Consider the following 13726-nt stretch of genomic DNA (forward strand, 5'->3'; position numbering starts at 1 on the left):
TAACTTGTAAAATAATTAATATCATATATTAAATTATAAATTTAATTTTTAAATTAAACCATGTTTAATATGTGTCTAAAAAAATTGGATTTCGAGTCGATTCTATCAATTTAATTTTATAAAATTTAATTATTAATGTAAGATTTACGGTATATAAATATGATTTTTTTAAATAATTTAAAAGAAAGAATAACTCCACAGTAAAATAGAGGGTTGGGTTGAGTTGGGTTGTGAACTCTATTCAAATTGCTCGAGTTACCAACTCGAACAATCCAAGTTTCGGGTTGGTCCAAAAGATTTCTCCAACCATTCAAATCTGTGTGCTTGATAAATGCGATCTTAACGGATGCTCCAATTTTAATTTTATAAATTGAAAATGAATATAAATAAACTTAAAATATTAAAAAAAATTAACAGAATAATTGAAACTTATGAAATTACAGAATTTATTTTAATTAATTTAGATTTTTATTTATTTTTTTATTTTTTTGAATATAATCGTGCTTTGCTCAGAAATAGACTGCCGAGGCCATGACGTAGATCACGAAAGCACCAAAATAGGGGCGGCCGGTAGCAGTTATCGGTGCGGCGGAGGTGTTCGGAGAAGGAGCCGGAGCTCTGCCGGGCGGGGAAGGAGAGACCGCAATGGAGGGTGGATGGGCAATGGCCGGTGGAGAAGGGGCGGAGGTGTTCGGAGAAGGAGACAGAGCTCTGCCGGGCGGGGAAGAAGGAGAGACTGCAATGGAGGGTGGGTGTGCAGTGGACGAAGGAGAAGGGGCGGAGCCGGAAGTGGCGTGTCCAGTTACGTTGATTGCTAATTTTTGTCCTAATATGCAGTGTTTGGCGTAGGTGGAGGTGTAGTAATGGTCGCCGGTGACATTCAGGGCGATGTTCGCCGGAGTTGAGTTGAAAACTGCGAGGGTTGAAGTGATGTTGCAGGAATCGAACACTTGTTTTGTCACCACAGCAACGTCGTCGGATCCATTGAAGAAGTTGAAAACTGCAAAATGAATTTAATTTCAATGATTGACGAGGTTTTTGGGGGGTTTCTTTACTGAGTGCACACAAGGTGTTTGATAAATTGTGTCAATGAAATCTACACTTACCTAAGGTGTCACCAACAAAGAAAGTTTTGTTATAAGCCCATGATTCATAGTAGAGATCGAGAGGACCCCCGGGAGGGATGAGCCAACCGAGTTTGTCGCCGACGGTGTAATCCCTCGGCCCTCTCGGAGCTGGAGGCGGAGCTGGGGCAGGAGCCGGGCCGGGATATGCAGTGACATTGATGGCCAATCTCTGTCCCAAGATGCAGTGCTTGTCCAAAGTGCCAATGAAATAGTACTCCTCCAGTGAATCCAACTTAAAATTGGCTGGACCAGTGGCTCTGAGGCTGATTGGATCGGTTGTATTGCAGGTTAGAAATGCTTCCTTTGTCACTCTAGCTACATCTTCTTGTCCAGTTGTGAAATTGAACACTGAAAATGTTTCACAAAGATCACTTTAGAATTTCTTATGATCTTTCAATATTGAACTTTTGCTGAAAATCATAAATAAAACGTTCATCTGATAAACAAGATAAGATTGTGAAAACAAACATGAAGAAACAAAGATCAGAGATGATCTAATTTGATTGTCAAAGCCAAGCTTTCTTGTTTTGGATGGTTTTGATTATGCAAACCAGCTTGCTTAGAACAGTTATGAATATGCTAAAGATTCAGAAACAACCACAATTGTCAGTACAAATAAGAAACAAAGATCAGAGATGACTACTTTGATATCCATCTCATTTGGGACGGTTTTAAATGCTTTGAACTGTTCTGGATACTAAAAATCAAGAACTGCCATAACTTTTGACATTGAAAACTATTATGGACTCAAAATCTCAAACAAATGGATTCAAAGTGGATAAAGAGATTGATAAGAGAGTTTGAGCTTACATAAGATATCACCAACTAAGAAGGTGTGGGAGACAGCCCAAGTGGCATAGACAATGGGGCCTCCAAGGGGAACCACCCAGCCCAAGCTGTCTCCGACCACATGGGTGGTCTCTGCGGTTGTGGTCTGTACCAAGGCACAGGATGCCACTATGGCTAGCACAAGCAGGACCAGTGCTCTAGCCATTGTTGTTCTTTATAACTTCTTCCTATCAGCAAATGGAGAAAGATTTCCAAGTCAGAATGAAGCTAATGGCCTGGTCGTTACTGATACTTTTATATAGAAATGGATTGGAGAAGTTGGAGGGAAATGCTTGTTTGTTATGATTATTTAATTGGGTGTGGGGCGATTTAGCTTACTTCGATTTCCATCTCTTTCTCTTCTGGCCAGTTTCAACTTATGATCTAGCTTATCTATGGTTTAAATCTTTTCTTCCAAATGTTGATTCGTTTGCAAGTGTAAATAGTCATATTTCGTTGAAGGATTCATTGCTCTAATTCTTAGTGATTGATGGTTTATGAACGTTATTCAAATATCAATGTAATAGTATCATAAACTGAATCAAATTGCTCAAATTTCAGTATGGTTTATATTTCAGTTGAATAACAGGAAGTATTGATTTTGATTTTCCATTGTCTTAAATAACAGAGGATTTTCTAGGGAAGGTGCATTTGTCAAAATATAATGGAAACAAGAGCTACAGTCTGGACAAAGAAGACTTGTTTATAATGCACGTGGCATTTGTAAGTCAAAACAGCATATTACTTAATTTACACATGAGCATTAAATAATGCATTCTCTTACCATTTCTTTGCCTCAAATGACAAGTTAATAGAATTTTGGACCTTGCTTTGGTCACCATTTTGGTATTTTCTATGATTTTGTGATGAATCAGTCTATTGTCCATTGTCTTTATTGCTTGTTGGTTGAGAAGAAGCTTCTACCTTGTCTCTAATTGTATATTCATCACTTTTTTGTTTGTGTCGAACTATTGACATTTGAGATGGTAAATAGTGCCCTATCCACCACTTTTGATTATAATATATTTTTTTTATGTCAAATGCTTGAATCATGGACATGTATTTTGAAGATCTTGTTGTTTGATTCTACGTCATTTAAAGTTGAAAACTCAAAAAAAAAAAAAAAAAAAAAATGATATAGTGTTTGTGACAGCCCAAACTCATTGCTAGCAGATATTGTCTGCTTTGACCCGTTATGTATAACTGCCAGCCTCAGTTCTAAAACGCATTTGTTAGGAAAACGTTTCCATACCCTTATAAGAAATGTTTCGTTCTTCTCTCCAACCGATGTGGAATCTCAGTGTTCTTGTAGGTAGACAACTAGACAATAACAAAGACAATTTCTATACTCATATTCGTTTGATGATTGATCTATTGCTATTTAATACTTCACTTGAATCATTAGCATCATATTGATAGGTATCATAGAGAACTCAACACGAATGATGACTTTTCCGGTCAAAATGTTTAGGTTAAACTATAGGATGCTGCTCTTGTCACTCATTAGGAGTGAATAACTCTAAATGAAAATTAGTTTGAAATCATATTTTTGTTCTTATATACAGGTTTGTATGTAGACTAGGTTGAAATCAGTATTTATTCTTTTCATATTGTTTAGAATATTAATATGAGGTCTACTATTCATAATGTTTAAACATTTATTTTGTTTTTTTTGTTTTTTTATATTACCATGGGTCAAGCGTAAATCTCTGAGCTAATTTTTTTAGTTCAAGCATTTGGCATGATGATACATTTAAACCTCTAACTTGTTGATCGAAGATACATAGTTTATGTTAGTTGAACTATGCTCATATTGGACCTTCAAACTAATTGAACTATGCTCAATAGATAAAACGTTCATTGTCATCTTAAAAGTTAATAGTGGATAAAACGTTCATTGGCAAGATTAAGAGGTAGGGCTTATGTTTGATACATAAATTTGCTCATCCAAGGCTATAACTTCGTTTATCTTACTAACCATATCATTCCATAGCATAGAAACTTAGAACTGATAGAGGTTTTGCATCTTCATAGACAAGCAACAAAACATACCATCTTTTATTGCGTTAACTTAGTGTAAACTTTCTCGACCCTTTTATACCAATAGCTTATCGACTCTCAAGGAAAACTCGAGGAGTTCCCTCAATCAATGAAATGGTTTCTATTTCCTAGAAAAAAAGATACAAAATCGTTGGACGTATTAAAACTATGAGCCAAACATCATAGGCATATTTTGCTTTATTTGCAACTTCCATGTATGAGTCGTCAATAGCTCCATCTCAAACTCAACCATCTGGAAAATTGGGATACAATTTATAGAAGATGGGTTGGGGAGGAAATGGATGGTTTCATTATACAAGAGGCAAAAGAATAAGCAGAAACTGTACCAAGTATAGCATGAACCAGCACTTTCCATCAGCTACTTCTGGTTTGCCCTCCTAACTCAAGACTGTAAGTTCTCAGATATTCTACATTCCATTTTCATCTCAACAATAGATGTAGTGTCACGGCCGAGAATGTTAATGAGAAAATGTGGTTAGCCAAAAGTCCTCGAGCTCGGAAACTCTGTTCACATAAGCAAGTAAGACGTGTATGAATATCGTTAAAGACGGTGTTTAGTACAAACTAAGATCAAGGTAGGATTAGAATACAATAGCTTTCGACTTCCCTAAGTAACGATATTATCTTAACATAGTTTCAACAAACCTAACATGTTTCATATGGTGTGATGAATTACATACCTTGAGAGATAAATAAGATGAGTCTGAAGAAGAAGATTTAAGTCCATGAAATCCAACATCATATGATATGCTCCCATCAGCTTTGAAGAGTCCAAAATTCCTCTCAGAAGTCGGCCCCGGTTTCAAATTTTCGTTAAACGTTGCGAAAACGTAGGCCTTCAATACATTCCTTGGCCTGTAGGGAGTTCCTTTCTTCTTAGCAAGCCTCTTCCGTAGGTTGTAATTAAATATCTTAGCATTACTCACCGTTGCTGCAGCCTCGTTTTCGTCCCCACGGGAAGCCCAACCAGTCTCAGTAACTATGACTTCCATTTTCCGATATCCAGCGTCTGCTAACGCTGCATATGCAGCGTCGATCTGAGCATCAAGCATGTTGTCATAATGTAGACCAGTTTTGGGATCAATAATACCCTTAGTTGATTCAAAAAGTGCATAGTTGATATCAATATTCTCAGGGTCACTCATATAGGCTAGGAAGGGGTAAGCGTTTAAACAGAAAGGTGAGCCAATCTCTGTAAGAAACTCCAGCAAAGGCCTCATGTACTGAACTACATTTTCTCTAAATATACACGAAGAAGGCGGAAACGAGTTCAAAAAAACAGCCTGAGAATGCGCGGTTGTGATCTGAACAACACCATCTAAGTTAAGGCTCTTTACTGCCTTATAGATATTCCTTGCAGCACCCAAGAGTGCTCCCCACAGCTCAAGGTCACCTCCTCCTAGAACTTCATTACCAATGGCAATCCCACAAATGTGAGTCTCAGGAAGGAATGCCTGTACATTTTCTTTGACCCAGTTCATCGCGTGTTCCTCGCTCGCACTCGTTTCTTTCAAGAACCCATTTGGGAGACCAACCTCTAATTCAAGCCCTGTCCCACTAAACGCCTTCAGGACATTGTGATCAGCATCATAAATCCTAACGTTCTTTATTTTTGCTGCTTTGAGAAGTGAAACAACTTCATCAGGTGAAGGAATGTTATCAGCAATCCTTCCATAATTTATTCCATAAGTTCCAGTAAATGCTTGTACTGTCATTGTCGAGGAGGCTGGAGAAAGACAAGGAGATGTTTTACTACATAAAAACCCAAGCCCACCGCTAACAGATATTGTCTTCTTTAGGCTTTCCCCTCCGAACTTCCCCTCAAAGTTTTAAAACCCGTCTAATAGGGAGAGGTTTCCATACCCTTATAAAGAATGCTTTGTGCTCGTCTCCAATCAATGTGGGATCTCACAATCCACCCTCTTTAGAGGTCCAACGTCCTCACTGGCACACCGCCCGATGTCTGGCTCTGATACCATTTGTAAAAGCCCAAGTCCACTATTAGTAGATATTGTCATCTTTGAGCTTTCCCTTCTGGGAAGATTGTCTACTAGAGAGAGGTTTCCACATCCTTATAAGGAATGTGTCGTTCTCCTCTCCAACCAATGTGGGACCTCACAATCCACCCCCCTTGGGGGCCCAACGTCCTCGTTGTCACACCACCTGATGTCTAACTCTGATACCATTTGTAACAGCCCAAGCCCACCGCTAGCAAATATTGTCCTCTTTGGGCTTTCCCTTCCAGGCTTCCCCTCAAGGTTTTAAAATAAGTCTACTAGGAAGAGGTTTCCACACTCTTATAAGAAATGCTTCATTCTCCTCTCCAACCAACCTAGAATCTCACATACTACAACTTCCTCGAGTGGATGACTTAACAAGAAACAACAGAGTTTTAAAAACATACATCAAAATTTACTCAGTTCTCAACAAAAATCTTCAAGAATGACTGAAAGAAGCACAAAATAGAACTTAAAGAAACAATCAAAACCAACCCAGAAGAAAACTCCATCAAATAAAAGAAATGATGCAGGCACAAAGTCCACAACAGTCTGAAAACTTGCAAGCCAGAAGCATAAGATAAAGAATTCTGGTTGTCACTGCCCAGAATCATGAACTGACCTTACTGACTAAATCAAGCAAAAAGAAGAGGAAAATCCATGAAAACTTCTGAATATAAGTCAAATGGAAGCAATCTTTGGACCCAAAATCCAAAACCAAAAACTCAGAGCCATCTGATTACTAAACATGAAGAACTAGAAAACAGAAAGAGAAAAAGTTACAGTACCAATGGCAGAGAAGACGATCCAGAAACCAGGAAGCGATTGAACCCAGAGCCAGAAGCATTTCCTGGCCATTGATCGAAGAGAATCGCCAAGAGATATGGAAATGGGAATTTGATCGGACGGCTTAAAAACCAGGCAGAGCCAGCAGATTTCTTTCAAAACGTCCCACAGTTTCTGCTAACCATTCCAATGAAATGGAATGAGGAGGAAGAAGACGACCCAACAGAATTAGCACATATAGACGAAGACCCTTTTCTCTGATTTGTCCAAAACCTTATGGAAACTGTTTGGCAGAGGAGAATGTTTATGAGAGAGAAAGAAAGAGTGAGGATGTCGTTTTCTTGGTAAGTAATAATAAGGGGTTTTAATTGGAGGGTTCTTGTCTGTTACAAAATTCAGTCCAAATTTCATTCTTCTAAAATCCTAACGACAAATCCATAGATCACCCATTTGGTTTTGATCCATAAACAAAAAAATTCATTCGGTACAATTTGATGAGTTTTTTTCTTTTCTTCGTTGAGTTCAATGTATTGATCTGTGCCCAGAATTTGGATCAGGATTCAAAATCTGGATTCAACACTTGATGGCCCCGACATTCTCGTGCATCTCTTGTAACATGATCACATTACTTACTTCTCGTTTCAAGCCACTGAAAAGGAAGGTGCACATTATCAGTATAGGTAGTGACTTTCAGTTGTTTAAATCTTTCTTAATCATCCTATTCTCAAGATCGCTCTCATTTGGATGTAGTTTTTGTTCATTCATGTGCTAGACCTTTTAGTTGAGAATACACACTGTATACCAGCCGAGCTATATTTACTTTGACAGTTATTTATCTATTTACCACACGAGCATATTCGTTTTCAAACATAGGCTTTATAAATGTGTTTTCTTTACACGAGTCGAATTGTATCAATAATTTGTTAATGTAGGTGTGAATGCTTGGACGAGTTTGAAAAAGCTATAAATACTTTAAAATAAAAGGAAAGGGGAGATGGATCAATTGGGAAACATTTGTCTAATTAAAAACAATTTTATAAACTTTTTCTTTGTCAATATTAGCCTATTGAACAATTTTATAATTGCTAAAAAGCTTTTTTTTATTTTTTTATTATTATTCTAAATATAATTAAAAGATAATATAAAGTGAAGTTTATCATGATTCAAAAAGCTTATTTCACCTAAAGAAAGCTCTAAGATAATATGAAAGCAAATTAAATGTACCTAATTCTTTTTTGCTCGTATATCATCAATTAAGAGGTCAAACGTTCGGGTATCTTACAACTCGTTTTCCATTTCAACTACTCTCTTTGTATGCATTATTGCGGGTCAATATATTGAAATACCGGGTACTCAACTATCATTAGAAATTTTCGTAGTGGTGGAGTATTCACCGTAGAGACCGTAGAGTATATACGAGTTCATTCCAATAGAAAAATCAAATTCAATGAAGATTTGGTTCATACCACACGCACACATCATGACCGTCCTGCTTTTATTTAGGTTATATAGACTTGTATTTAGCTATTGTGTGAGATCTCACATCGGTTGGAGACGGGAACGAAACATATCTTACAAGGGTGTGGAAACCTTTTCCTAACAGACGCGTTGTAAAACCGTGAAGCTGACGGCTATATATAATGAGCTAAAACAGACAATATCTGTTAGCGGTGAGCTTGAGCCATTACATACAGAGAGTGAGGATATTATACATAATGTCACTTCTCCACCCAAAAGTTTACTTTACGTTCAAAATGATCAATATGTAGAATCGGAACAAGTGATTGCTGAGGTTTGCACGGAAAAGTACGCTCGATCATCGAAATAATTCCATAAAATATTATACCCTCATCGAGTTGAATTGTTCACTAGCTTTCTTTCGAATTTACGCACCATATAAAATGGTCTAAAAGGCATTAGAAAGTGTCAAAAATTGCACCACCTGACTGTAAAGGTTTGAAATGAGAGGTGGCATTGAAGCAGTTAGATCAGCTCTGCATCAAAAAAACAAAAGCACCAACCAAAAGAAGAACCTTTTATTTGAGCTGCCAACAACAATGGTGCACTTACTTAAAAGGGAATCTCTCTCCTTTTTCTTACACTTTTTCTACCGACTAAAGCCAGGTCGATAGGAAGATGTTTCTACACCCTTATAAGAAATGTTTCGTTTCCCTCTTCATCTGATATGAGATCTCACAATCCACTCTTCTTGGGCGCCTAGTGTCCTGTTGACACATTGTCCGGTGTCGGGCTCTGATATCATTTGTAACAACTCAAACCCACCGCTTGCCGATATTACCCTCTTTGAACTTTCTATTTCGGACTTCCCCTCAAGGTTCTAAAACACATCTGTTATTGATATAGTAACCCTAGCTAGTCGAATTTAAGAACCCTTATAAACACTTTGGATATGCAAACCCTTAGTTCATGCTAAAACCCCATATCAATTTGATTTCATGCTAAAGCTACTCACGTTGGTTTAACTCATGACTTTGTTATTTGGAATCACCAAAGATGACCTCATTTAGTGAGACTATGATCGCACTCGTGATAACTTTTATAGAGATATGCTTGAATTTGATCGAGAACGAGTTACTTTTATAGAAGATTTGATCAAGAAAGAAATTGGTTGATGAGTAGTCAATAAATGAGCTCATGTCCAACTCAAATGGTCATCTTTTTCCTTCCAACAAGTGGGTTTTCTTTGGTGCTACCAACTAGGAAGGGACTATACAAGCATATACTTTACCTTTCTTTAAAAGTGTCTATCTTGTCGAGAATTTTGATTAAGCAAATGTGAGGTTATATCGTAGAATCTATAAAGTGTCGTCTTTTACTTTCAAAAATTTCTATACGAGAATATAAAAGTTACGATTCGAAAGATGCATATTCATATAACAGAACAAAAAATAAAGTCAAGACATAATAGGATATATAAATTCTCGAAGTAGATGAAAAGAAGCTCATGATGTGTATTGTGTTTAAATTGAAGTAGGTTTTGTTTTAGTAATCGTTAAGGTTAAATTTACAGATATCAAAGTAAGAGATAGTGTATTCGAACCCTTGTAATGTCGTTTCACCTTAAACTACAACAATAAAGAACCAAAGTGAAGAAGTGAAAGATACCTAACGAACCTTACAAAAAAGAATAAAAGAACTTTAAAACGAGCCTACACAAAGAAACTCTGCAAAAATGGGTTCGAGAATAAAGACTACACTACCCTAGCTCCAAAGGGCATCCAACTTCAACCTTTCAAAAACGATTATCCTATTTCTTTTAAGAGTTATATGTTCTAACAAAAACAAGAAGGAACACCATATTAAGGATCGTTTCTTCCTCATCTTACAACTAGGGGAGTTTGTGGATTGAGTTGGGTTGGATTGATACATTCTTTAGACTCAATCTAATTGTTCGGGTTGTAATTTTTTTACCCATACAACTCTTATTAAATAATGAAACCTAACTATAAACTTTTGGATTGGATTTTTTCGGGTTGTTTGAATCATTTATTTAAGTTTTATTTTAATAAAAGTAAGATGTTAGTTCGTAAAATATCTATTTATTTATTTTCAAATATTTAATTAAAAGTTGTAACTCAATTTTAAAAAATTACCTTCCAAATAGTTAGAAATTATTTTAAAGAGCAGTAGAAGAATAAATAATAATAAAAAAAAAATATGAAATTAAACTATGCATACATATATACATTTTAAATAAATTAAAAAATTTGAATCAATTTGGTCCAACCCAATATAATTTAAACCCAACTCAACTCAAATAAGTTTGAAGTCCAACACAAATAGTATGGATTGGGTCGCCGTTGATCGAATTTTTTTGGATCATCAAAATTTTTGAACACCCCTGATTTTTCTAACCCAACTCAACCGTATGTATACCAGTAATAGAGGATTTATGTTCAAAGTGAATAATATCAAACTACTTTGATATAAAGAGATGTATGAAGCTAGTTTTCATTGTGTTATAAGACAATATCTGCTACCAGTAGGTCTGGACTGGACGGTTAAAATGGTATCAGAGCCAAATATGGGAGGTGAGTGCCATCAAAGACACTGAGCCTCCAAAAGGGTGGATTGTGAGATCCACACCGGTTAGAGAAGGAAATGAAAGGGAGTGGATTGTGAGATCTACACAGGTTAGAGGAGGAAATGAAACATTATAATAAGGGTGTGAAAACCTCTCCCGATCTGAAGAAAAGGCAGGGAACAAAAGTCAATATCTGCTAGTAACACATACACATGCCCAAATTAGAAACAAAATCCCAAAAAATTCCACTTTTAAAATTGTTGTGTTAGATGACATAAAGAATAGATAACCCAAAGCCCTTGGGAGGAAAATGGATGGACAAGATGACAGAATCCACCAATCTTATCCCAAAAATTCCAAGCACCCAATGCCTCTGATTTTGCCCAGGAAAAAAGTAACGCAAAAGAGGAGAAACAAACACACACACGGAGATGGCAACATCCTTCCTATCAACAGCGAACACGTTCCATTCTTCCACACCTTCTTCTTCTTCTTCACCTCCATTGTTGAGATCAAGATTTTCTTGCCTTAATTGCCGTAATAACGCTAGAAGACTGGTAATCTGCAAGGGAAATAACGACCCACCATCGCAAATCCCAACTTTAACCAAGAGAAGCCTCTCAATCTGCTTCATTTCCAGTTTCATTTTCCCTCTGGTGGGTCAAGGATTCTCCGATGCAAATGCTGCGATTCTTGAAGCCGATGATGATGAAGAGCTTCTGGAAAAGGTGAAGAAGGATAGAAAGAAGAGGCTGGAAAGACAAGGGGTTATCAGCTCCGCCAATAAAGAAAAAGGTTTTGTATGCACTCTATGTGTTTGTGTTTAGTTCTCTGTGAAACTTCCAACTTCAGAATTTGATCCCATTACTCAATACTTTGACTGATTGGTTGTGTTTGTATACTAGAGTTCTTAAGCCAAGTATATGTTTGTAATGTGGGGTTCCTTATGTCCTGGCTGTAGGTTTGCTAATCCTATGGGATACATAAATCCAAGTTCTTCAAGCTATGTAGTTACTTTTGCAAACTACAAACCCACAAGTCAAAACTCACCCATATAAATTTAGGTTTCCATAACTCAATCCTTCTTAGAATAATCCATGTAACGGTTGAAGCCCGCCGCTAGTAGATATTGTCCTTTTTGAGCTTTTCCGTCTAGCCTTCCCCTCGAGGTTTTTAAAGTGTGTCTGCTATGGAGAGGTTTTCACACCTTTATAAAGAATGCTTCGTTTTTCTCCCCAACCGATGTGGGATCTCGCAATCCACTCCCTTCAAGGCCCAACGTCCTTGTTGGCACACCGCCTCGTGTACACACCCCTTTGGGGCTTAGCCTCCTCATTGGCACATTGCCCGGTGTCTGGTTTTGATACTATTTGTAACGGTCCAAGCCCACGACTAGAAGATATTGTCCTCTTTGGGCTTCTCCTCAAAGTTTTTAAAGCGCGTTTGGTAGGGAGAGGTTTTCACACCCTTACAAAGAATGCTTCGTTCTCCTCCCCAACCAATGTGGGATCTCACAATCCACCCCCCTTCTGGGCTTAGTGTCCTTGTTGGCACATCGCCTCGTGTCCACCCTCCTTCGGGGCTCAATCTCCTCGCTGGCACATCATCCGATGTCTAGCTCTGATACCATTTGTAACGACCCAAGCCCACCGCTAGCAGATATTGTCCGCTTTGGGCTTTCCCTTCCGGGCTTCCCCTCAAGATTTTTAAAACGCGTCTTAGGGAGAAGTTTCCACACCCTTATAAAGAATGCTTCATTCTCCTCCCCAACCGACGTGGCATCTCACGATCCAAATGCAGGCTATAAAGCTTTTCAACCTCATTTGAAGCAAAGCTATACTTAATAAAACAGAGAGTCTGGTCTAGGTTTTTGAAATCATGAGGCTTAATTCTTCATGGGAGTGGATCATAGAGTTTATCATAAGCTAGCAGAGTTGAGCTATGAGAAAGGGCCTCTACTACAAAAGCTGAAACCTTGCCATAATCATTCGGAATTTTGCAGGATACCTCCAGGAAGTTGTGTACAAGCTGAGCAAAGTTGGTCAAGCCATTGATAACAATGACTTCTCAACAGCAAGTTCAGTTCTTGGGGGTAGTAATGATGCAGATTGGGTTCGGAATGCCAACTTAGCCTTCAACAAGGTTAGCAAAATAGATTGAACATTTCATGAGAAGTTAAATGATTCTTCGAGGAATTTCTAACTTTTTTGTGTAATTTCTTGAGCAGCTGAGCTCAAGTCCTGAAGAGAAATCTGAAGTGGACGCATTCAACTCCTCTCTAGCTTCATTAATCTCATCAGGTGGTTATAAACAGGGTAAAACTACTAAGAACTGAAAGGCTTAACCCTCCACAGAGTTCTAAACAATATAACATTTTTGCATTGCAGTGACTCAGAATGATGTCCAATCCTCTAAAACTGCCTTTGTAGCATCGGCCAGTGCACTTGAGAAATGGACCGCCTTGGCTGGGCTTGTTGGACAGCTGAAGGGGCTTTGAGTGGAAAACAACCATCTCTACTGATCTCATTTCTACTGTATTTTTAGTCTCCTCACCTCCTAAATCATTGCAGTTTAAGGTCAAGAAGCTGATTTTTCTTGTCATCTTCTTACTGAGTTTCTGGTGTCAATGTTACTGAACTTCGAATGGATAGATTCCATTGTTTAGTATGAATGTTATTGTTGGTTTATCCAAGAAAACCTACACATCTGTTTATGAACAAAGCAAGATATCAGTTCAGTTAGGATTACCTAAAACACTGCAGAACTTTGGATCATTAAAATGGTGGTTGACAAGAATCGGGAGTTCAAGAACATCCTACAGATTTTTTTTTTCTAGTTGTTCATGGAGCTCTTGATGGTATGAATCCTCTTGGATTGTTAGG

General features: G+C 37.6%; 3 protein-coding genes and 1 long non-coding RNA gene across 8 annotated transcripts; 2 read left to right on the top strand and 2 right to left on the bottom strand.

The window, feature by feature from the left end:
* Window positions 1-495: 495 nt before the first annotated feature.
* LOC111804840 (blue copper protein-like) lies at window positions 496-2176 on the bottom strand. Its single transcript, XM_023689637.2, has 3 exons — window positions 1938-2176; window positions 1107-1475; window positions 496-1000 (listed from the first exon to the last, which is right to left on the bottom strand). Exons 1-3 carry the CDS (start codon window positions 2119-2121, stop codon window positions 510-512), a joined length of 1044 nt encoding a protein of 347 aa, XP_023545405.2. The 5' UTR covers window positions 2122-2176; the 3' UTR covers window positions 496-509.
* Window positions 1274-2826, top strand: LOC147790431 (uncharacterized). The gene is made up of 2 exons (XR_015422902.1): window positions 1274-1414; window positions 2584-2826. It is a non-coding gene; the product is annotated as an uncharacterized LOC147790431 (long non-coding RNA).
* A 1327-nt stretch (window positions 2827-4153) lies between these two features.
* LOC111805153 (glucan endo-1,3-beta-glucosidase 11) lies at window positions 4154-7156 on the bottom strand. 5 transcript variants are annotated; one of them, XM_087128293.1, is made up of 4 exons: window positions 6802-7155; window positions 5880-5985; window positions 4697-5742; window positions 4154-4520 (listed from the first exon to the last, which is right to left on the bottom strand). In XM_087128293.1, exons 3-4 carry the CDS (start codon window positions 5729-5731, stop codon window positions 4437-4439), a joined length of 1119 nt encoding a protein of 372 aa, XP_086984419.1. In that variant the 5' UTR covers window positions 5732-5742; window positions 5880-5985; window positions 6802-7155; the 3' UTR covers window positions 4154-4436. The 5 variants fall into 5 exon arrangements, with proteins under 5 accessions (XP_086984419.1, XP_023545838.2, XP_023545837.2 ...); XM_023690070.2 differs by lacking the exon at window positions 5880-5985 and having other exon boundaries at window positions 4697-5631; window positions 6802-7156; XM_023690069.2 differs by lacking the exon at window positions 5880-5985 and having other exon boundaries at window positions 6802-7156.
* Window positions 7157-11227: 4071 nt separating this feature from the next.
* LOC111805161 (chloroplast thylakoid lumen protein) lies at window positions 11228-13531 on the top strand. The gene is made up of 4 exons (XM_023690083.2): window positions 11228-11639; window positions 12847-12986; window positions 13072-13144; window positions 13232-13531. The coding sequence occupies exons 1-4, from the start codon at window positions 11276-11278 to the stop codon at window positions 13339-13341; spliced, it is 687 nt and encodes a 228-aa protein (XP_023545851.2). The 5' UTR covers window positions 11228-11275; the 3' UTR covers window positions 13342-13531.
* Window positions 13532-13726: the final 195 nt, after the last annotated feature.

Source organism: Cucurbita pepo, chromosome 11 (genome assembly GCF_057944985.1).
Source record: "Cucurbita pepo subsp. pepo isolate OVF chromosome 11, ASM5794498v1, whole genome shotgun sequence".
NCBI classification, from domain to species: domain Eukaryota; kingdom Viridiplantae; phylum Streptophyta; class Magnoliopsida; order Cucurbitales; family Cucurbitaceae; genus Cucurbita; species Cucurbita pepo.

Coding starts and splice junctions, on each gene's coding strand:
- LOC111804840 (XM_023689637.2), bottom strand. CDS start 2,121: ATGGCTAGAGCACTGGTCCTGCTTGTGCTAGCCATAGTGGCATCCTGT. Junction 1,476..1,937: donor CTTAGTTGGTGATATCTTAT/GTAAGCTCAAAC, acceptor AAACATTTTCAG/TGTTCAATTTCACAACTGGA. Junction 1,001..1,106: donor CTTTGTTGGTGACACCTTAG/GTAAGTGTAGAT, acceptor TTCATTTTGCAG/TTTTCAACTTCTTCAATGGA.
- LOC111805153 (XM_023690069.2), bottom strand. CDS start 6,871: ATGGCCAGGAAATGCTTCTGGCTCTGGGTTCAATCGCTTCCTGGTTTC. Junction 5,743..6,801: donor GATCGTCTTCTCTGCCATTG/GTACTGTAACTT, acceptor GTCTTTCTCCAG/CCTCCTCGACAATGACAGTA. Junction 4,521..4,696: donor CATCTTATTTATCTCTCAAG/GTATGTAATTCA, acceptor TTATGTGAACAG/AGTTTCCGAGCTCGAGGACT.
- LOC111805161 (XM_023690083.2), top strand. CDS start 11,276: ATGGCAACATCCTTCCTATCAACAGCGAACACGTTCCATTCTTCCACA. Junction 11,640..12,846: donor CTCCGCCAATAAAGAAAAAG/GTTTTGTATGCA, acceptor GGAATTTTGCAG/GATACCTCCAGGAAGTTGTG. Junction 13,145..13,231: donor AGCTTCATTAATCTCATCAG/GTGGTTATAAAC, acceptor TTTGCATTGCAG/TGACTCAGAATGATGTCCAA.